The sequence below is a fragment of the Epinephelus fuscoguttatus genome, linkage group LG13 (genome assembly GCF_011397635.1).
Source record: "Epinephelus fuscoguttatus linkage group LG13, E.fuscoguttatus.final_Chr_v1".
Taxonomy (NCBI): Eukaryota; Metazoa; Chordata; class Actinopteri; order Perciformes; family Serranidae; genus Epinephelus; species Epinephelus fuscoguttatus.
The window spans coordinates 10,787,092-10,810,887 of record NC_064764.1 but is presented as its reverse complement, the minus strand read 5'-3'; the positions used below and the strand labels follow the sequence as shown (position 1 = coordinate 10,810,887).

Genomic DNA, 23,796 nt, shown 5'->3' with positions numbered 1-23,796 from the left:
TAGTTTTGCTGCCTAAAGGTTGGATATGCACCTTCTGGCCTACTGGTACGTGCAGTTTGCCCCATCTGAAGCATTATAATTGTAGTTATATCATATAATAATGGCCATTTAATGAGCTGATAACATTCAAAACTGGTGAAAAACTGGAACTGCGTTGTCTTCACTGAAACAAACAAAAAAAATGGCATACTTTTGTACTGTGTCATTTTGTTTTTCCATGTGCAGTGTAACGTACATGTTTTGTGTTATATCTTGTGAAAGTATGGATGTAAGCTGTGTGTTTATGACAGAAACAGCAACAACCGTGCCCAAACCAAGTTTCTCCTTGGGGAACAATGACTTTAATTCATATCTTGAATTTCTTTCTCTCTGTTTTATTCTGTTAAGATGGCTGGTAAATTACAGCCAATGGCCAGCTACAATACTGAAGCCGTGCAGAAAAAAAGAACCTAATTACAGCCACTTATCCTCAAGCTGAGGGGCTACATGGTGGCACAGAGGGAGAGAGATGGAGAGGAAGAGGATGGTGGTGTAATCACTCCTAAGACCAGCTACTCAGAGGCTAACCACACTGGCTGGCACATTAACATTGTGCTGAGTGCCATAGCCGTCTGCAGATTGGGATGTTAGCTACACACAGATGTATTTAGGAACTGAAACCTTTTGATAACCTTGATGTATTTATGTGTCAACACTACAGTCTATACTTGAACCACAGACTTGTTTTCTATTATTAGTCAATGCAGTGCCAGGAATACAGAATACAATTTAATTTTTTGTCAGAATTGTCGAGTTATTTCAGACTGTGATTTGATAAGATATTGTTTCTAAACTGTACAAGGCTGTAACTGTGTTTTCCCCTGAGCGAACCTCAATTATAGTAGTTAGAAGTTATACTTTCTGTTCTGGATAATTTAGAGGCTGTTCTAGATGCTGTCAAAAGGTTTAAAAGCACACAGGAAATACATCTGTGTCATGTCTGACTGACAGGTCCTGGTCAACCTGACATGGCTCTGCTCGATCGTAGTACTGTTGCAGTATGGCAGCAACAACAAGATTCTCTCCCTGTATAACAGTCCTCAGAAGCATGTTTACAGTAAACAAAGCTTTATAAATGGCAGCAGACAAACAGGGTGACATACTGTACAGCACCCAGCAGGATGCAGGCACCTGTGAAGTAATTAGCCCAGCTTACAAGGATGGCACTCTGTGAATGTGGCATGAGGTAATGGTGCTGAGCCAACGGGGAGGAGAGGCAGATGCACGAGCTGAGTCACACTGATGGCAACAGACATGATAATGCAAACATTCCCGCTGCAGACATGGCCGTGCAGGTCAATACAGGCTGACATTTTAAGTGAAGTAAATACGTGTGTAGATACTACCAATCAAAGAGGTGTTGACATACAGTACAATCATCAGTATCATAATTTTATGTACATTATCATCACATGAAAACTTTGCAAGTCTAAAATGTCAGCTCATTAAAATCATGTTTTTTTCTGTGACTGAAAACTCAGTAATTTATGAAAAAAATGAGTAGCTTCTGTTGTAAATGCGTAGCAGCTAAAGGACCATTAAAGATGAGTGGCGGAAGTCAGATAATCTCTGTTGATTTCCAGACGGGAAATTGTGTTTACTTTGTGAAATCCCATGGAGTTGTGAGGTTTCCCTACTTGCAGGCATGAATGTGAAATCTGGCTGAACTCACTAAAAACTGACACAAACACGGCTGCTGAAATGTCAGCCTGTGCCTCCTCTTCTCTGTCCCTCATCTATTCATCCATCACTCTCCGCCCCTCCATATCGCGCTGTGACCCTCCCTCCCTCCCTCCCTCCCTCCTTTCACCCCCCTCTCCCTCCTTTCACCCCCCTCTCCTGTGATCAGGCTAAGATCATGGATCACACAGAGGGAGTTATTTATAGTCCAGGATTCCCGAAGGAGCTCCTCGCCCCACCGGGCAGCTCTGCACTCAGACTAAACCCCTGTGCATGTTTAGTCACAGTTTATGAGGAACTGAGCGCTCATTTAAAATTCAAAAGTAGTCAGTGTGTGTGACAAAAACAAAAGCTGTGCACAAAAATACACACAGCAGCGTAACGCTTTGCAGATTAAGAATGAATAGTAATCGCTGACAGTGTTACCCAGCCATGAGCCCCACACGCACAGGTGCTAGCAGAGGAGGGAGGCAAACGCCATGGCGACTGGCGGGATCGTGGCCAGCGGTTGGCTGGACGGGGGGAGGAGGGGTGGGTCTAAAGATGGAGGGAGGACCAATGACCGTACACAACTAATTCAACACATGGCCTGCATGTGCATCCAGATCGACACTTTACTGTCAAGTCTGGGATGGGTGTGTGCGCATGTTGATGTATGTCATTGAACATCCCTGAAGCATGGTAGTTTGTTGAACTGTATGTCAACACCTCTTTGTTTTCTTTGTCCCTCTCTCTTTCTCTGTCTCTGAGGACAGCTAGTACGTGCTCACAGACTGACTCCACTAAAGTGATCGCAAGCAACTGATCAAGTCATTCGAAGAGATAAAGAGATAAACAACACCTCGAATTGCCTTTTATCGACCAGGTTTACTGTAATTAACAGAAATACAGTAATAACACCACACATAAAGTATAACAGAGAGACGTGGAGCCACATGGCCACACTGAATGCACACTGGCTACCAAACAAAACTTCAATTATTAAATGATGCAAGAACAGAAAATGTAATCGAGCACACAAATCTAACAATTTTAAGTGTTGTTTTTCTTCTCATGAGAACAGAAGATATCAGAATATTCAGTCAATTGCGTTTCCTCAAGAGCTGAGCGATCAATATGTTCTGCAAAACTGATTATAGCTATGAAATCCCTCATGTAATACAAACTTTCATACATATCCCCGCACACATACAGGGGCATAAACACAAACACATGCATGCACACAAAAGGCTGTGGGGAGGAACAGACACAGCCACTGCCATCTGCTCCATTCAGTTAAAGGCTGCACTGAGTGGTGCTGAGCAAGAGTCTCCATACATCACTACCATTCAATAAACACTGCCACTACTCAAAGCTGCACGCCCACACAGGGAACAAACACACGGACATACGCTTTCTCCTCAAGTGAACACACACACACACACACACAGTAACATCCACAGGCTAGATGAGCTTATATAAATGCATGCCTAAGGATACACACCAACTAAACATTATTTAATCAATACACATAAAAGCTACATAAACTCATCCTTTACACACCAAAAAAAGGCACAATAAATTACAAACCAGATAAAACTGCATGAGAATTTCAAACATCCACACACTATCCAAACAGTGATCTGTGCATAACAACAAGAGCTCTTACCCATCAGTTGTGCCGTGCTGTCCGGTTGTTGTGTGTTTGTGTATGTGTGTGTGTGTGCAGTGTACAGTATCTGAGAGAGAGAGAGAGAAAGTGTGTTTGTAGCCAAAAAAGTGTGACTCTGAACAGAGCAGTAAAAGTCCACTGTAGCGCGAAAAATACAGCAGACCAACCTGGTTTTTTTTCGTAGTGAGAACAGATCTCTCTCCCTCCCTGTCTTTCACACTCTCCGTCTTTCACTCTATCGCTTCTCTGTGTTTCTCTCACTGACGTGCTTCTTCGCTCTGCCCTCCGGCTGCCACTCTCTCTCCCTCCCTCTGTTCCTCTGGTCCCCTCCCACTCTCTCTATCTCTCTCTCTCTCCCTCTCGCTCCCTCTCTCAGTGACATCAGAGGGCAGTCTCAGGCATGTTGAGCATTTTATGGGAGTCTTTCCTTCTTTCTGCCGAACTCACAGACCAGCAGAGAAGCAGAGGGCGTCAGATTGTGATCACATTCTCATTTGACTAGACAAACTCTGCTTTTATGAACCACCTCTGCTTTTTTTTTTTTTTTTTTTTTGGACTGAACAGAGCTCAATGTTGTTATTGCTTGCAGTTCTTGATGTGTGTTACTTGTTGCACACACACGCACACACACACACACAGGCACACAGACACACAGACACACACACACTCACATTTCTGGATCGTCTCCATGTAAAACCCTCCTACACACCAGCAGCCCAACAGAACAGACAGTTGTTGTGGAGTTGACTGGATGATAATGGCTGCTGCTTGGCCTTGCAACTGGAACACTTTACAGCCACTTAAGGCGCACTGTCTCTGTCTCACACAGTCGATGCTGATCACTGCTTCGGCTTGGTGTCCAAGCTCAAACCTTTGTGAGTAATCTTTGTCAGTAATATCTGTTAGGATGCTCTGTTATGACTTGTTACAGATAGATATAATTTAAGTGATCACAAACTGTGCCTCTGAAGAGCCAGGTATATTACAAGAGAAGACTGTGTTTGAGGGAAAGAAGCTTAAAATGACCATCATAAAATAAATATCAAAGGAGCTGCACTGATGCAGTTCATTAAGACATAAAAGCAAAATGTGATTCAGTGAAAGGAAAAAAAAAACAATTAACAGAGAGAGAGAGAAGCTGAATCAAAGTAGAGATACAGATTTATAAATAGATGCCTGAAAAATGTGCTGCACATGAGTGATAGGATTTGGAATGATAAAGAGGAGCAATTAGGGCGGCTGAAGAACTCGCCTATCGAGTGGCATCAGAGTCCACTAACGACAAGTGCTCCTCTGGGGGCGACACCTGACATATGTCTTGCTGTCATGTCAATGGGCAGTTTGATACTCAGCCAACAGGAGCAAATGCATGGGACTGACTGCATTATGAATAGCTGTTTACATGGCGAGTGTGTAATTGTATGAAAATTACCACATGTGGTACAGTCCTCATTTGCAAAAGTGGCTACTTTACAATCCCCATTAAATCACACAGACTCAAAGACTGGAGAAGTGACAGGATGCCAGTTGCAAATTGAAGCTGATGATCCTGGCAGCAAAGACTCAAGAGGTGCTCAGCAGCAAAACGTGGGGCAGTTGGGAAAGTTTCGTTTTACCCAAATGTCCTCTCACATGCTGGAGTGACAACAGGTAGTGCTTAAAAGTTGTTTTCTGCTCCTCTCTACTATACTTTAAAAAGGCTCTGGAAAAACGGAGGAAAAACTGGCAAACAATAGTGTCCCAATTCTCCTCTATAAAACTTTATGGAGCTATTTTCAGAATATACCCACCTGATCAGATTGGAGTATGAAAATTACACGCTCAAAACTGAACACACCCAAAAAGACAGGCTGCAACTTCAGAATGAGTACGTGTGAACAGTGAAAACAAAAGCATGGGGTGTGTCCAGTAATTAGAGCAGTACTGGACACCACAACAAAAAGTGGACATGAACAATGCCACGTTTACTTCAAAGTGACGCTGATCAATACCCTAAATTTATTAATAAATACCTGATAGTTGTAAAACTATTATTGCATTTACATGCACTTTGTCATTAATCAGGTATATCCCCTTACCACTACCATATACATATATTTAAAGATATATATATATATATACAGATTTCAAACCAACTTATGTTCAAATATATTCCAAAGAGCTGACTGTTACATTCACACACCCACACAGGTGTTTTATTTGCGCTGCCTAATTAGACCTCTGCTGAGGTTAAGGATAGGTGGAGCTATGATGGGAGTTTCTGATGTCACCAAACTGTATGCACTAATGAGAATGATTATGGTGTAATTTGACCCGCCCTACCAGGTAAAACCAAACTAACAGGAGGGTGGGGAAAATGTCAAGCTTGTAAACACCCACACAGGGGAGAAATTTAATCAGGTGAGTCGGTGAAAACACTTGTGTGGGTGACCATGAGTGTATTTAAGGTGAGGAAACAGACTTATCTCTACTTACTTAGTTTGTTTCAGTTTCAGTCAGACTTGTGGTAGAATATTTTGAACATAAAGCGCACAGGAATGCCCTTTCAACTGATTCCACTGCAGTCAATTCATCCTCCATGATGCTTTCACTTATCTTTATTTAAATCAAGCATATAAATACATGTAAAAACCCTGATCACACGTGAAAAAAAGTAAGTACTTTAAGGGGGTTTCTATCTGACAGCTATGTACCCAGATGCTCTTAATTCCTTCCTTAAATTAAGGTAACTAGGTTGCTTGTTTACATGCTGTATTATAAATGTCCTTACATCAGAAACCCGATGATAATTACACTATCTAAGTTCATGTAAGCACACTGATTTTCCCGCACGTCTCATCTAATTTGCATGTCTTTGTGTGTATTTGTGTGCATGCAGGTGCATGTAGAGGGATCTGTGTCTGTGTGTGTTTGCAGGAGCTATTTTTGAAGTTCACCATAGAATCCAGGAAGCCAAGTTTTGTTTGATCAGACAACACACCCACACACCTGGCTGTGATAAGGTTCTGCGTTATCAGCTTGTTGTATGGTGTTGACGTCAAAGGCTTAGGTAAACTTCATGCAGCCATGACACTGATAACAGCAAATGCTACTCAGCCCAAACCACAGAGACGTTTACACACACGCACGCAACATTTCATTTTTAGAAATAGAGGATAATCACTGTCAGGGAGAGCAGTGACCGGACTGAAACTGAGCAGAGAAGCAACACATGAACTTTGCAGGAAAAATCAATGTATGGACATTAGGTCAAATGGTCAAAGATCAGTGGTGGTGAGCCGACAGCTTGGCAAATAAAAGTGAACAGCGTCAAACGTGGGAAGCTTCTGAAGAAAAACACAAAAGAGAAGAAAACAAACCCACAAAACTTGTTGAAGAATGCCAGTGCATGAGCATGGGAGCCTGTTTCCATTGACTGCATATTATGCAAGCAGTCAATGTTAATTTGTTTGTTAGTACAGAGAGTGGTGCGATACATGAATGTGATCCAGTGCCATGTACTGTACACTTTAATAAGACAAAGAAAACACTGACAAGAATGTCGAGCATCTGAAATACACAAAAGATGTTGCACTCTAATTAATGGCTAAAACTTTTTTCCCATGCTGTGTTGTGGTTCAAAATGTTTTTGTTGGCTGATGCTTTTTTTCTGTTGTTCCATTTTTTTCTTATTGGAACTTGCATCCAAATCTTTATGTACATGACTTGCTGCCAAAATGTCTGTGCACAGATGCTGAAAAGTGATACTGTATCCAAAACACAACCCAAACGTGTTGTATTTTGCTTTGTTTGATGGTAGTCAAGCCAGAGAGCTGTAATATTATCTTTAGACCAGAAGAGCTAATCCGGAGCAGGTCTGCTTTCCAACTGCCAGTGAGTCGGTTTAAAGCCAAAATCACATCCACATCGGCGTAACTGTGTTGGACTAATTTTGTCACCTGTTCATGGTCACGACACAACAACCAGCACGTGGCTTAGTCTGCGTTCACAGACACTAAATGAAGTATATACAGAACCACATGACAGGTCTCAGAGCATGTAAAGGACTTAGTGAGTTTTATGATCATGTATGAATGAAAGCATGTGTATGGAACTGTACGTGCGGGGCAGAGTGAGACATAAAGATAAGGCGATGAATGTCTATATGGAAGAGGGCTTGTGGAGTTATTTGCAACAGCCAGCGAGAGAACCAGACAAGGCGATAAGTGAGCATATCCGAGATAAATAGCTCGTGTAGCTATGTGCATCAGAGTCAGCGTGTGCGTGTGCGTTAAATAATGCATGTGGCATAATGATTGCAAGGCATGCTGAAATACACAGTGTGGCAGCCAGGCAGACAGGACTGATGAATAAGTAATGGACGGCGTCCGCCTCGTAATGTACACACGTGTGCACGCGCATACACACACACACACACACACACACACACAAGCATGCATGCAAACCATAACCACAAGCTGGTTCATGCACAGGAGAGAGAGAAAAAAATAGCGACACTTATTTTTGTATCTTCTTCTGCTCTTGTCTTCCCCCTCCTCTCCACAGTGACAGGGGGGTGGTGGGGGAGGAGGGTTGCTTTTTTCATCCAACTCCCCTGAGATCCCAGACCCGACTCCAAATATGTGAGATACTGTGTCGTTTATTATTGATTTAGGTTATTTATAATACACACTCTCCCTGCAACCCCCCCTTTACATCTCTCTCTTTCTCTGCCTCCCCATCTCATTCATTAGTATCTCTGGGATTCTCAAAATACAGATACTAAATCTAGAAAGTATTTCCATCCGAAACAAGCATTACCCTCTCTAAAATAACCCTTTTCCAATACCTTTCTTTGTCAAATAAAAACAGATTTAGTGAATGCAGAGAGTTTCTAATGACAGTCAGAACAAGCTAAGTTGACGCAGAATATGAGAGCCCACTGTTTCAGTACCCTCTCATGTCTTCATTTAATACGGCTATAAAACACTGCCGAAGTGTAAAGAAAGTATTATATCGTGCCAAAAGCTTGTACTCTCTCCCTCGCATATTCTGCCACTTCTCTTACTTAGCCAACACATGGCAACAGACTCGAGGTTATTAAAAAATATTTTAAAAGGCTTAACAGATCAGCACAAGTACAGAGTCCTGAGCTATCAGCTATGTTATCGGTCAGCGTTTTCAGCTGTCTTTCGCATGCTCTTGCATTGCTAACAAATGCTCTCAATTCCTTTAAATTTGTCAACAATAAAACAAAACAAGAAACAATTAATTGCAGGCAGAACAGACTCATAATAAATAGGTAAACAGAACTCTTTGAATTCTCCATTGTCACTTATGAAAAGAGGGACAAAACTAAAATAAGTTATACTGTATCGCTTTTGCATGAGATGCCCCAATCAAGTTTTACAGACATGAACACAAAAACAAGTAGAATAGGCAATATCAGTTGATCAGGAATATTAAAATGAAGAAGTGTAATTAATGTTTGCTTGTGTGGGTCTACTGTGTGTTGTAGTCTCTTTATATGGAAAAGCAGAAAAAGCAAAAAAAAAAAAAAAGCAAAAAGGAATCAATGCTGGGGCTGTGAACTAGTGACTTCTCTCTCTCTAACACACACACACACACACACCCAAACACACACACACACACACAAACATGCACACACGCAAACACACATGGATTTGGCTGAATGACAATAAACCCCACTGTAGTGAGGCAGCTGCAGTAGGCTACAGTATAACATCCCTAGAAGAGAGCTGCTGTAGACTCTTTGTTTATTAGTAGAGTTGTTGGATATGATGATATATACAGGGAAACAATGTCTCTGCCAGTAGAGATGTTGTAATGTCGTATCTACAGAGAGAACTATGACTTTAGCATCTCTAATTGCGTTAGGCCAGTGTTTTGGGCATGTGACCCCTTAAAAAAAGAGATCGCTTGTCAGTTCTTTGGATTTACTGTATTAGGCTATCATTGGCAATGTTGCAAATAAATAGGAAGGACTGCTCTCTGGCAATAATGATTTAACACAGTGGTTAAGTTTTTTTGGGGGGTATTTAAAATATAAATAGCCACATCTGTTATTAACTATATTATTATAGTTTTATTAACTATATCACAGTATATGTGTAGATCTCTATCATGATAGAGCCATGTCTTCCCATGTCATGACACCACAAACTGTGCGCACAAACAAATATGATTAGTTTCTTTGAGTGTATTCAAATCTACGTTTTTTTAGTCTGGTTGAATTAGACTCTGGGTTGTTCTGTTTTCTTAGACAGGACTCATTTGAGCAATTCTGAAGTCAGCAAGTACTCAGGTGCAGAACAGAACAGCTGTGAGACCCTTTAGAGGAAGTGGTCTTGTTGGATGTGGTTTGAATGTGATCCGATCCTCAAACTGACTCAACTATAAAGTGTACTCTACAAAGTTTATGCTAAACGGCTTCCACAGCCAGGTGCACTTTTCCTACTGGGATGCAGAGTGAGTGAAATCAGCAGTTGTTAGTGGGAAAATGAATCAAGGTCTGAACAGGACTGGTAACCAGTAGACTGGCCTCGTGTTATTTGGGCAGACAGGACATTCTTCAGGACCTTCTTCCTGTGTTTTCTTTCAGACACATCAAAAGCAGAGCAAACATTCTCATATGGCTTTCAGAGGTGCATTTTTGTTCACCTGAATTTTTGTCTATGTGAAAACAAACTAAACCAAGGGGAAAATGCGACAAGTTTACCAATGCATCCACTGATTCAGACCTGAGCAAACAAACTGTGAGCTGGAAAATGCCATCCCTCCATCTCTTGCTTATGAGCACAACAAAGACCAAAGAGTAAACTTATACAGCTGTATGAATACACCTTTCATTTGATCTGTTTCATACCTGGCTAAAAAAATGATTTGCTGCTGAATTCTGCCGTACAAACCTACACGTGCATGCACACACAAACACACAACAGAGTTCACACAATCCTCAGATCAAGCTTACCACATGCTGCCAATCTGATCTAGTTGAGGTAACAAGCTCTACAAAAATAACCGTAACAAGAATCAGCTCCTAAGTGAGGAAGACCTCAAAATATCAAGGCATCAAAACAGCTTCTTAAAAACCAGACAAGGTAAGAAGAGGAGACGTGGCTGCCGTAGGGAGCTCCGTTCATTCATATTTTACACCCTCTCTTTCCGTCTCAATGGTAATGCCTTCCCAGTCTGTGTGGAGTGTTCAGCAGACAGAGAGCCATTAGCCATGCTAAACTGAACTTATGAGACATGTCAGATTGCCACACTGCTGCCCGTGCACTTTAAATCACAAGGGTCACAAGAATGCCCCTATGCGCTAAAGCTAGACCCACAAATTCTTTATGTTCAGAGGAGATTTTAGAAACCTACCTAAAATGGGCCCTGATCAATATTTCTTAGTAGGAGTATAAAGAGACATGCAGGCAGTGAAGACGATGAGATATAAATGAGGACAACATCAAAAAGAAAGGTGAGCGCAGATATAAATCATGACAGAAAAAGATCAAGGATTCCAACTGTGAGAAAAAAAGCCTTGGATTTTGGCTTTTATTCAATTGCTTTCATTAAACAATGGTCTGCATTTGATGACACATCTACCTGTGGAGGCTTGTTATTGTGTTTATCAGTAATTGAAGAGGAGACAGTCTATTCTTGAACTTATTTTTCCAGTTATGCAAACGTCTTAGTCCCTTCTCAATTACTTCTTGGGAGTTCACCCCACTTAGAAAACTGGTCTGAACGACTGCAGACAAAAACATGGTCTATTTCTTCTCTTAAATGAGCTTGTGGTAAAACACAGTCTATCACTGACGACCATGCTGTAGCCATTAGACTGTAATGAACTCCTCTTCCCGGACAGGGGAGGGCCAACCTCTGGTCATGGTGGTGTTGCTGGCCAGAAGCTAGCAAACCCCTTGCGAGCGCAAAGCAAAGGTCTGAACCCTGGAGTGGTCATCCATAATAGATAGCTTCCAGAGGACTCCTCTGGAATCATATGGTCCTGCAAGGGCTTTTAAAAGCCTTTACAAAACAAACCTCTGCATTAACAAGCGAGTTTAAGAGGAAGTGAAAGGGCAAAGCATGGCCAGAGTCAAATGAGCATAATATCCATCTGTCTATCTTAACATGTGCATGTAAACAGACACAATAAATTTACAAATTGTACAACTTAGGGATATTTAGCTTTAAGTACATACACTGAATCAATATGGTGTCACGCTAGCACCTCCAGGTACACAACTAGCAACCATTTTAAATTGTGGACAAATGTAGAGTCAGCAATCTTGTTTTCTTTAGTTATTTTCAGCCATAACTGTAATGTTTTTAGATATATAATCAAACACAGTGGTCCAACTTACAGTATCTGACGTTTCTGCTGTGCTTACTTTATGTTCTGCGTTGCATTGCTAGCGTATTTGATAAACCAAATTTAGTGGCACAGAAGCGAAGCAAGTGCGACTGTATACGGGGCCGTGGCAAAACATATTTCAGCCATCTAAAAATACCCACCAAAAAAACACACACACACACACACAAAAAAAATCAATATGGGTTGATGTAGTGTAGTGGTTACAGCACTCGTCTTCCATGCAGAAGGTCCAGTATTTGAATCCTGCTGGGGTTGACGTCAGCAAAGGCATGCGGTCGCAAGTGCGAGCTGGTCGCGGCAAATCAAACAGGATCAGCATTCACTCCGGAATCTGAGCCAAGTCCTCAAATTAGGGTGTGCCTCAAGCCCGTTGTAGACAGGAGGTTCCATATGTAAAAAACGGACTCATGGGTTTATATTTCGAATATTTTCAGCGCATTACCTTACATACTAATTGATTGAGGCAGCAGTACATCAGCACCTCCTGTGTTCTAAACTGAATTTGTCAATGGAGTCCGCCGGCTTTGAGATAAAGGTTTCAGTTTCCTGTTGGAAAAGGCTTTCTGATGGCAAGGTAAAACGGTGAAAATAAATATCACTGATTTTTTTAGGTGGCTACTAACAAACCACTTCAGGCAGCGTTTTATGTATTTCATGTGTGGATTTTCTACCTGGAAGTTTTTCTAGACAAACATTGACATTCAGACAATAAGCTTGTTGGTTACAGTGACTCGTTTCTTTTCAGCACTTTACAGAATGACAATAGTCCACCTTGCCACATAAAATGGACATGGATATTTGGACTTTTCAAACAAAAAATTCGACTGTAATAAAGATCTGCCACCAGTTGATTTAGTTGCTCAGGTATGGTTTATTATTCAAATCAAGCCTTCTGGTTTCAACCTAGGTGAAAATTAGCAAATTGGTCCTGACCCCTTGCAAAGCATCTGGACAGTGGTGACCTCTGAGGAAACTTAGACCCAAGGAGTCCAAAATATATAAAGCTATTGCACCATCCACTGTATATAGGTGAGGGTAGTACAAATATTTTCACTTGTTATCTTATGATTTGGTCAGCAACCACGAGTGCAAGTAGTCAGTACATCAAGCCTTGAGCCCCAACTATTCCCTGAGGACAGCAGCATAAATGTTTCTGTGCTTCTTACGGTATGACCAGGCGCATAAGGAAATATATTCCAAAACTGGAACTATTTGGTGTTAATTATTTTGGGGGTTCTATGCCATTAGAATCCACAGCTGAAAGTGTGCGAACAATTAATCCAAATGCTGATTATTTGGACTAACAGCAATAGCTAAAGCTTTGATAGCTGGATAAACAAAGACAAATTCAGACTAATAATAATATTTTTTGTAAACTGTATTAATTCCTTTTTGTCTCTATTCTTTGTTCATCTGTACTGTTTCTAGAGCAAAACCTGACAACCCCTATCAAGAGATTTAGTATTCATTCAAACACAAGCTAACTCTCCAGACGTCTAGGTCTTAGAAAGCCAAGCCAGCCAGCCAACAAGGCAAAAACACACCAAGCCGTATGCAAAATTCATGACATGGTATCATGGTAAAATCTTTTTCCCTCTATAGCATCCACATAAACACAAACTCTCTCTCTCTCACTCACACATAGTCCAACCTGCTATAGCTGTCAGGATAATGGCACTGATGCAGACAAAGTAGGTTAAGGCATTGCCTGTTCTGCTGGAAGACAAAAACAAGTCTGGCTCTGAGCGCTCTGCCATACTTTCTCAGACCCAAAATGTGAAGACTGTGCATGTGAGCGTGTGTGTGTGTGTGTGTCTCCCTTTAACAGGGTTGACATGAAGGCCACAACCTCAGGGTATGTCTGTAGATATAATTAGGCCTTGGTACACTATTTTGTATTCTCTTTATAACTCCAATCTTGCTCTCAGCATCAAACCTGATTTCACCTCTGATCTCTGGCAGCTTTAGGTTTGCTTTAGCATGCTGCCTTAAACCTACTGCATCAGTGCATTGTATGTGTGGTGATATTAAGCTTTCATATTTATTCCAAATGGGGAGCAAGTTATTCTAAAACTGTTGGGTGAAATAAAAAGACGATTACGATTCAGGCAGATGAGATGAAGCAAAGTGCAGGAGATTATATTTCAGTTCATCAGAAGTTCAAGAGAACCATTTGGAAACATCCCTTGGGCAATGACTTTGACATGGTTGTTAGTGTGTGTGTTCATGTGTGTGTGTGTGTGTGTGTGTGAGCCTGATAGTGGCTGAGCAGAAAAAGAAGCAGCTGCCCACCAACTCCTGCCTACACCAAACTGGCACCAGGCAGGGGAACCAATGCCAGGTCAGGGAGTATGTGGGGGTGGTAGAGGGGCTTTGGGGGCCCATCTGGGGAACTGGCATCGGGACCTGAGGGCCGTGTGGGCTCCCTGGTGAGCATGTGTATACAAAACAGGTTGTCTTCCATTAGGGAAAAGTGGCAAGTCAAGCAGGTGCTGATTGTGCCTGTCACTGGAACTAAAAATCACAACAAGATTATAGTGTTCTGAATCTTGAATTACATCTGACAGAAAAGTAGATAGTGGTTCTGTCATGATGACTAATGCGTAATGCTTCATTATACATACACTGAAATATAAGAACTTGTTGCACCTTTAAGGGGAATAAGGGATTATTAGGTGATTTTTTGTAAGCCTTAGAATTTGTGCAGGGGCTTGGTACCTTTGAATTTAACTATGTTTAAAAATAACTTGATGTTTTTGACTCACCACAAATTCTACTTTTCCTAGGGAGAAGTCTCTCTCAACTGCAGCAAAAGCAAAAAAGAGTAAAAGAGGAAAGAAAGCAAAGCAGATGATGAGCAGGAGAAATTGAGGTCGCAACAGATCAAATGGTCTGCTTGCAAAACTCCCCAAATCATTGTGTTGGGCATGTTGCTTTACATTAACAGAGCAAACACACAAATATACAATGTCAGGATTAAGGTCAAGCATGCGGTCATACATGCACAAACAGACGCGACTGCAAAACCCCCATGTTCCAGTGAGTGGGAAGGGAGGCAGCGGGGGTCTGGCCGACAGACAAGAGTCTCTGCGTGGTCATGGTGACCTACAGACGGGGTGTCCTCTGGAACACACCTCTCTCTGTCTTTGGCTTTTCAACACAAAGCCTGCCCCCTATAAACTGCTTTTCCACTCTCTTCATGTATTCCGTCTGTTATCTACAAATGCACACATCATATGGCAAGGAAAATATCGAGGTAGATTCAAGCAAGGGGGAAAAAAGAGTGAGAGTGTCATCACGGTTCTGTCGTCTCAAAAGGTGTTGACCTTCACTGATCACTTTCTATATAATTACAAGATATCGGTGTGTCACAATATGCTGCTTCCTTTGAAGCTTTGCTGCTTCCTTTGAGGCTACAAACAGGAAACTGTTTAGGATATACTGAACATACGGATAAACAGCAGAGACGTAGAGTAAGGTGCAAGTTAGATTATTTTGCTGTGATTCTAGGTCAATACACAGATACTGTATAACAAAAGATAACTAATCACATGCTGCGCCAGTGGTTTGAACTGGTATACACTTCCTGTCTCCTAAGAAGGCTAGGTGTAGTCATCTCTCCCTTAGATCCCCACACCTTGTTTTTAAAGTGCTGTGAAGGCAGTGTGGATGGATAAAAGCAGATTCAAAACAACACAAACTTATTACAGTACAAATATAATGTTAGCACCTTATTTTGCTGCTTGTTTTTATCTGCTAGCTTAATATCTGATATAAACCAACTACAGGGCAAAAGAATCGGAGTTGGAGTGACCACCATTAGTCTCCTGACAGGATGGGGGCAGTGGGGAAACCCACATGAAATGGATACCAAAAAAAAAAAAAAAAAAGGTTCTAAAGTGTGCCGTCTCATTTTTTAAACCGTCTCTGATCGATACTGTTATACCTGCACAACTGCTCTTTCATTTAAATACCTAATCAACCAATAATTTGGCAGCAAGTTCACTAAAGAATTTTTTCAACACTGGAAAGATGGTTTTTTGGTAAAACTGGGTTGTCTGTGCAGCAGAAACATGCAAATACTTTCAAAATTGGTGCTACATGACCAGAGAAAACAGAGGAAAAGGAGTGTGGCATTTGCGTTTGCTCAAGAGGCAGAACACCTACAACTACCAGAATGCAATGCGCTGCAACAGACCAATAAATGCTCACTAGTAGGTGACGTAATGCAAATTCCTCCATTCTTCTATAACAGTTAAATGGTTAGCTAAAATATGATTTGGAAAATATTTTGGGTGAGGAAAAGGGAACATAGTATCAGAATCTTGGTTTATATTTGATCAGCACTGCCTAGTTTCACTATTTGATCTCGGTGTTTTCAGCCTCCATTTTCACACAGCATGAAACAGTATGGCGCCCACTTCCTGTTTACAAACTCTCACTATGACAGCCAAACAGTGCACTAAAATATGTTTCTGAAAACATTTTAGATGAGAAATAGGCAATGCAGTAATATCATTTTGGATTATATTTAATCAGCATTGCATGTTTTACCATCTGATTGTAGTTTGGTCTGAGTTTAAGAGTGAGACAAAGAGAGGGTCGATCTCTTTTTCTTCATCCGCTTCTCTACTCTTTGTGTCCATGGTGATGAGCAATACGAAAATGCAGAAGTACAATCTATAGTTTGAGCAACAGCCTCAGAGTCTGCTCAAAATGGTTTTGAGCTAGGACATTAGAAGGGAGATCTGGGTGCTGTTAAGATGGAGGGAAGATTACCATAGTTGATTTACACATACTACCCACATTGTTATGACACAAAGCTGGCTGAAAATTGGTAAAGAATCCCTTTAATACAAGCATGCAGACATGTTCAAGAGGTTCAGGTGTTGTACTGACCAAAAATTTATGGTCATAGCCTACCCGTCTTCTAATGGCCCGTAATAACACACCATGTCACCTCATTGAAGAGGCTCTACAAACGTAACAATATGTTTAGTGTGCACCAGTGGCCTTCCCAGTTGACAGACTTAATTCATCATTCTTTAATATACATGTGAATCAGAATTGCTGAGTCAGTGCAACAAAAATTTCAAGCTATGCTGGAGGCAAAAGGGAATCCTACCCTGTATAACAAAGGTGTACGTAGTAAAGTGAACACAGAGTGTATATTCGGCTTAAGGTTCAGACTGAACATGTAAAATCAGAGGCCAAGTGAGCACAGAAATAGAAATCACATGCAGAGAAATGAGAGAGGAGACTGGAGTAGAGTATAAGAGAGAGGGGTGGCGATGTGTGTGTGAGTGTGAAGGAGAAAGAGAGATGGAGATGCAGTGAGTGAGAATGAATTTGGCGTAGTCCAAAAATATGTTTCTCTCCACTTTTTTGTGACTTCCTTTCCAGAGTTTTGAAATGGTAATGAGTCTGCTGGTATTTGCATAATGTGCCTTTCCTCATCTCTCTTTTTCTACTCATCCAGTCCCTCTTCTCCTCAAATTGCTGTTCTCCTCCCGTCTCTCTCTTTCACCGTCTCCATCTCCCCCCCCACAGCCACCGCCACCGCCATCCATTCATCGCATTTATTTTACCTACACCAACCTCTCCCTCCCTCTCTTTCAGGTTCTTAAGTGCTCACAGATAATTGACAACTCTACATAAAGATGCGCAGTTCAGTCAGAAAACAGAAGCCAGCCAACAGGTCTGCCACTTCCTGTGTGAACAGCTCTTCATCCTTCTTACTCAACTTGCTCGCTGCCTCACATTCTGCTAAGCCTTAATATCAGTGCTGTGCAGACAGAAAATGGACATGTGCAAAAAGCACTGAGGCTAAAAAAAAAAAAAAAAAACAACTAAAAAAGACAACTGTCACGTTTTCTTGACGATTACCAACAATGCACACCAGGCCCCCCAGTGAAAGGAGACATAACGAAGCCCTTCTGTGAGCTACAAAACCACTTCTGGTCCAGATTATCTGTCACTTCAGCTCCGCTCCTCTATTTTCTCATTCTTTTCTTCCCAATTTGTCTTCCTCTCCCTACCCCCTCCTCCTTCCTCATCACTTCTCTCACCTTCCCCTCCCTCCTCCTCACTCCCTGCAGTGTCTGTGCTCTGACAGTTATGTGTGAGTGGAGCGTGGGCTGCTGCTAATTTGTGCAGAGTGGGAGAAAGCTGTTTTGGCTTGGGGAGAAAAGAGCCTAGTTTAGGCTTTATGCTGGGATGGACGGACAGACATGGCATGCAAACACACACAAACACACACATCCACACACGTCAATACACGTTTGTCCAGTCTTTCATTTTTCTCTCCTTCTCCTAATGTCACGCATTCACAGATACAGATGCTCAGTCCCACATTCACATGGAAGTGTGGAAGTGACTCTGAAAGGTGCTGACTTCTGTTGCTCTTACAGTAGCTACCTCCTCGCAATTTAGTCATCCTGCTTAATATTCACCCAAAGCTGTCTCAATCACCTAGTCTTCCTCATCATCCTCCTCCACCTCTCTCTTCCTCATTTACAAAATTTCAAATGAGTCATTCACTCTGATTGATCAGCTTATTCTACTTTTTAACCCCAAACTTATCCGTAACAATAATACACACACACACACACACACACACACACACACATCACACACACACACACAAACTGGGGACTTTAAGGTCACCAGAGCCGGCTGCCGCTGTTGTTGTCTCATTAGGTTCTGTGTTGAAATGGACTTCACAGCATAGGACAGACACACACGAGCGCACAGGAAGTGTTACTGTTGCTCTTGGCACCCAGTTAATTAATTCTAACACTTCTCATGAATGTGTTAATAGAGCATTGTACTGTTCTTATTCCAATAAAATGCTGTTGTCCTTTTTTTGGCAGGCATTTAAACAGTTAGTTATTATTAGGGCCGCACCAAACTCTGAATTTTTAAAGTCTAATTTAATTCAGCACTTCAGTGCAGTGATTTGACACACAGCACAGTGACCGGTGGATTGAACTTAACACCTGACCAACTAAACTCCAACCTAGATGCCTTGGCTGTCGCTATACATTGTGGAAATTTGTCTGCAGTTCCTCTAAGCATTATAAGTGCAAATGATACTAGAAAAAATATGCAGTGCAATTTCTCCATATGGTTGGCATTATTTTAATGACACTGACATTTAAACATCAGTGGGCAGTGAGCGAACACTTGGAATTAATTTGAAAGTTTGATAAAGTGTTAACTGTGCTGTTTACAAAAGCAGAGAAACAACTTATAAAATCCATTCAGAAGCCACAGTTACACAAGAGCAAAAAAAAAAAAAGGTCACTGACTTTAAAGAACCACTACTACTTATGATGCAGAACTTGCCTCAATATAAATGGAAGTGATTATCAAATCTGCTTCTGAAATGCCAGTTGTACTGAAATGTAATAACCTGTCCGTACAGGGGAGGAGGAGTACATAAGAGTAGGGTCTACTGGATGTGCGTTCAACCAGCATTGGTTCCATTCATAATACATGGCTGTCACAGGTTAATCTTTCAAACAGAGATGGCTCTATAGGGCTGCTACAAAGTCCCTTCTTCATGCCACCTTTGTATTTTTACACAGAACCAAGCAGCGGCGGCTCCAGTGTGTTATTTATGCAGCATGCTGGCATCGGGGATACAAAAGAGGCGTGACGGGCGTGACATGTAACACAACAGCAACGGCCTCTGGTGTGACATACAACATATGCATCAGCAGCACTTTATAAAAAACAACAATCGCATAACATGGCAACAACAAGCATTTACTGTCCCCGTTATATGTTAACTGATCTACTCCTCTGCTCGAAAGGTAAGGAGCTCCCAGACCTCATTGTTTTCCTAGTTTGCAAAAAGACTGCTATTCTTCTTCTTTGAGTTAGCCGCTAACTCTTACTACTTGTTAAATTTCCTGGCGGTGGGTCACACAAATAACACTTCCTCAAAACATCATGCCCGTGCTGCCCACAATCCCATTCTGCTTGCTGTCCCTATAATACAGACATTGTTTCAGTGTAGTTACTAACTCTGATGTCAGCTTAAAGCAACACTTACCTTTCTGGAAATTTTACACTTTTCTTTGTTTAGGTTAAAATGCTATTAATAAGCTGATGGCACACTAAAATGTAAGTGAATTCCACCACTCCAACCAATCACTGCATTCGGACCAAATGCAATGATTGGCCAAGCGTCCTTTCTGTCTTCCCCATGTGGAAGCTTCCAACTGACATAACAGCTCGCTTAAAACTCATCAGTCATCACTGACTTAGGTTGAGTTTTAAAACTCCAGGGTGCGTTTGACTGTCTTGGTTGTGACATTACACTCGCTCTCCTCTTCAGTGTATCAAATATTAACTTGCCAACGCCTATGTCTATCATAGACGTAATGAGGACGTAATGCAGGAGGCGGGAGTAGGCCTTAAGAGGGAGGTGGAGAAGCAGGAGGAGGGGGATGGGACTTTGGAGGGAGGCGCAAGTTGTGGATGTTCAAATTTTATCTAAGTGCTGTGTGAAATGCAAGAAAGGTAAGAGTAGCTTTAAAAGCAAGACCGCTCTGCCCCCCATTCTGGGATTGTACCTTTATACATAATGGCAAGGCATCCTAACAGCGTGAATCCAGGCTTAAATGTAGCTTGAACACTTTATCTACAAACCAGAGAATTGGAGTATATCATTACCAAACTAGTGCAGTGCCCGTTCAAAACATGCCTGTTCAGAACGGGCTGATTGCTTGGCCTTGGTATTGCTGCTTGCAGCTCATCCAAACAACTTCACACTTGATATTGTGCTTCCTTGGCTTTGGGAACAAAAGTATTTATTCTGAAAGTTACATTGCTGATGCTTGAAAAGTTTGAGTTTGCTTCAATGCAACATCTGGTCTCTCCTCCTCCATCAGTTCTTGAATGTACTGTAGCAAGAAACAAAGAGCGAGCTGTACCCAGCATGCTCCAACAGTTCATAGGGGTCTCCTCTCAACACACTACACAGTGTGTACTTCTGGCGGTAGTAACGCGCTACCAATAAATGTGTCCTGTGGATCTCAGGTGCTCACACTCGACACCGCACTTCCTTGGGTTAGGTCCTAAGCAATGCACCCACTAAATGTCAAGTTGATCAGATGAACAATTGTAGACAAAATCAAAGGACAGACAGATAGATAGACAGACAGACAGACAGACAGACAGACAGACTCCTTCTATTTTAGTTAAAATTAAGTTTGAGCTTTACTTTCATAGTCATTCACCCACACATTCTCTGTCTTTGTCTTTTTCTCACTCCCTGGTAAGGGATCGAATGAAATGACTTGTGAATGTCAATATCTTGCTTTATTAAAGAGGCCTTAGCACCAAAGGCAGGTGTCAAAGCTGGGCTCAACTGTGGTCTAAATTGGGTATAAGTGTGTAAGTGTACCAGTTTTTTTATGAAGTTGGTATGTATGTAGTATGTAGCTGGTAGCAAAATGTTCCTCTATCTTTGCTTCAAAGCTTTCAAGAGGAATTTTAAAGTTATTGATGAACCCGGTCCAGAAACTGAATGTATTTTTTACCTACAGAAACATGGTCAATTTACGTAACCATGCCCCCCCCCCCCATTTCTGAATAAATGACCCCAAAAAGGTTCAACACAAAAACAAAGTAACATTAAGAGGCTCCATTTGAATTAAACAAATCAGATAGAGTTATAATTCCACACATGCTGCATATGTTTGTATGTGTGTATACAGTTCATCTGGCTCTGTGCAGTTACATGTGTCACTGCTGCAAGCAAACGAGACATGCTATTACCAGGCTAAAGCTCCTGGTCTTGGCAACCATGACAGTGACATCACTGCCTCATCAGCATTTCCTACCCGCCACATGGGACAAACATACTGCTTGTGGGTTGATGACATGCTGATGTGGCGTGATCATCCCACGTTCCTGTCATCAAGAGCGTGAAGTTCCAACAAAATTTCTACTTTCATGTGCACTTTCTCGTACACGCGTGTGTGCCCTGGCATATGCGGTGCGACTTCTAAAAAGGAGTCGGCCACTGAATAATACATCGCCATGTGCTAAAAACAATGTGCGACGTCAGCTGGTGGAAAGGATTACATGCTCAGCAGTAAATGATAAGTCTCCCCCGTAAACAAACACTGACAGAGTGTATTCTTGAGCCATACATTAGTCAGCTAAGGTAACCACGATATATCACCAAATCCCCAGTTGAGCATTGATGTCCTGTCATGACCCGTGGTGCATCACACAACAGTAAACCCAAAGATGTGACTGCATCAATCACTCAGAGTGTATATCTGAAGGCTCTGAGGAGGGAAGCACCAGAGTTTACTGCTGGTATAAATACCAAGTTACAGAAACAAGGAACACTGATCCAATCTGTTGAAAAGGAAAATCTAGGGAAAGTCGTTTTTCTGCTTTGACACAGTCCAATTGAAGCACACACACACACACACACACACACACACACACACACACAGATAAACACACATAAATTTCCTACCGAAATGGTTGAGCGCAGCCGGTTTAAGGAGTTCCACGGGCTGCTCGTTGCCGGTCAAGCCACCTGTCAGAGAACAGGAAAGCAGAGGTTAAATATGGTGCTCAGTATCAAAATCAGCAGCTGAATCGATTCAAACCATCAACATCCCTCCACAGCTCCCACAAAAGACAAGTACGAACAACTGGGCAAGGATATGGAGAAAACAATAGGATGAGGAGGAGTGGGAAATGAGAGGAAACAAGCAATAAAAAGTGACAAGAACAAAGCAGATGTCAGGAGTAAAAAACATTTTCAACTGAGAGAGCGAGACGGTGCTCGCTCACACATTACGAGCCAGTTTCCCCAACAAATCTTACCGCGAGGCTCAGTTTATAATCACTTAAACCTTGAAAAGTGGCTTACTGAAACACAACTAAAAAAAAAAATCTCAATTATGTCTTGACTGTGCAGTATTGGATTAAGACTAATTTCATCTTTGCTCGTCCACGTCAGTAAGAGTATTTGCACTTGCATTAAGATGCTTATGAAATTAGCAACGGATTACAAATTTCTCATGATTTGGTGAGATTGGAGGGAAACAAATGTACAGAACAACTAAAGATAATTGAAGCATTCATGAGCAGCATATCACAGGCTTAACATAAAGTGATCTGTATTTTGGGTTGTATGCTAATCTGTCTTCAGTGATAAAAAGCTGTTGGAAAGTCTGAGAAACTTGTTCAAAAAACAAGACACGAAGTGCGGTTCCCTTCTGCAGATGATTATAAAACCTGTAACAGAAATAGACCAGTGCTAAAATTCCTGAAGGAGTTACCCATGCTTGCCCTGGTAAGGAATACACTCAGACTCATGTTCACTTCCCACCTATTCCAACTGCTCTCCTTGAATTTGTCACCAAAATGCATTCAAGAAGTCTTTACTACCAATCCCCACCGTTTTTGAATTGAATAATCATATTTCAAGAGAGAGGAAAGACACCCAAGGAAAATTGAAGACAGTCTGTTTTACTGATTATCTCTTTGTTTCACTGGTGCTCTTTTTGTGTTCATTTTCAATTAAAGATTGTTGGAAATAATTTCATTTCTTTTTCTTTTATTTAACAAGCACTTTGTTGTATTTTAGCAGTATACTGAAAGCAGCAAAAAGGCAGAAAGTAAGAAAAAAGTACAGTTCTTACTTACATACATCATGTGGCATACATCACTTCCATTGAATCCGACATATACTATCACCCTACTTTGATATTAAAACAACTTCACTGACTTCTGGTTGCATTTCATGGGAAATAAACAGCGGGCCCTGGTCTTTGTTTGACCCATCAACCTGCCAGTCTGCCCGCCATATAGGGACTTTCTCGCTCTTTATGCTACGGTAGTTGCCGGCGACATTACAAACACCCACTGAGCATTATACCACCACTAAAGGTGTCTCTGTGCATTGGTATCTGACGCCATATCTCTTAAAAAGAAGCAGTTTTGATGACTTAAGAAATAAGAATGGGCTGGGTTATTTATTGCAGGTATAGTCATGGCAATATTTAACCACATTGTC

The 23,796-nt window shown here is 41.5% G+C and overlaps 1 protein-coding gene across 3 annotated transcripts in view; it reads right to left on the bottom strand.

The window, feature by feature from the left end:
- Positions 1-23,796, bottom strand: part of hdac4 (histone deacetylase 4) — a 150,717-nt gene that overhangs the window by 69,945 nt on the left and 56,976 nt on the right. Inside the window, exons 1-2 of one of the 3 annotated variants that reach the window (XM_049593747.1) lie at positions 3,538-3,625; positions 3,368-3,437 (exon numbers count right to left, since the gene is read on the bottom strand). In XM_049593747.1, coding sequence (XP_049449704.1) covers positions 3,368-3,371 — 4 coding nt within the window. In that variant the 5' untranslated portion in view covers positions 3,372-3,437; positions 3,538-3,625. Of the gene's footprint in view, positions 1-3,367; positions 3,659-22,245; positions 22,309-23,796 lie in introns of those variants that run through there. The other 2 variants (XM_049593745.1, XM_049593746.1) reach the window with 2 other exon arrangements.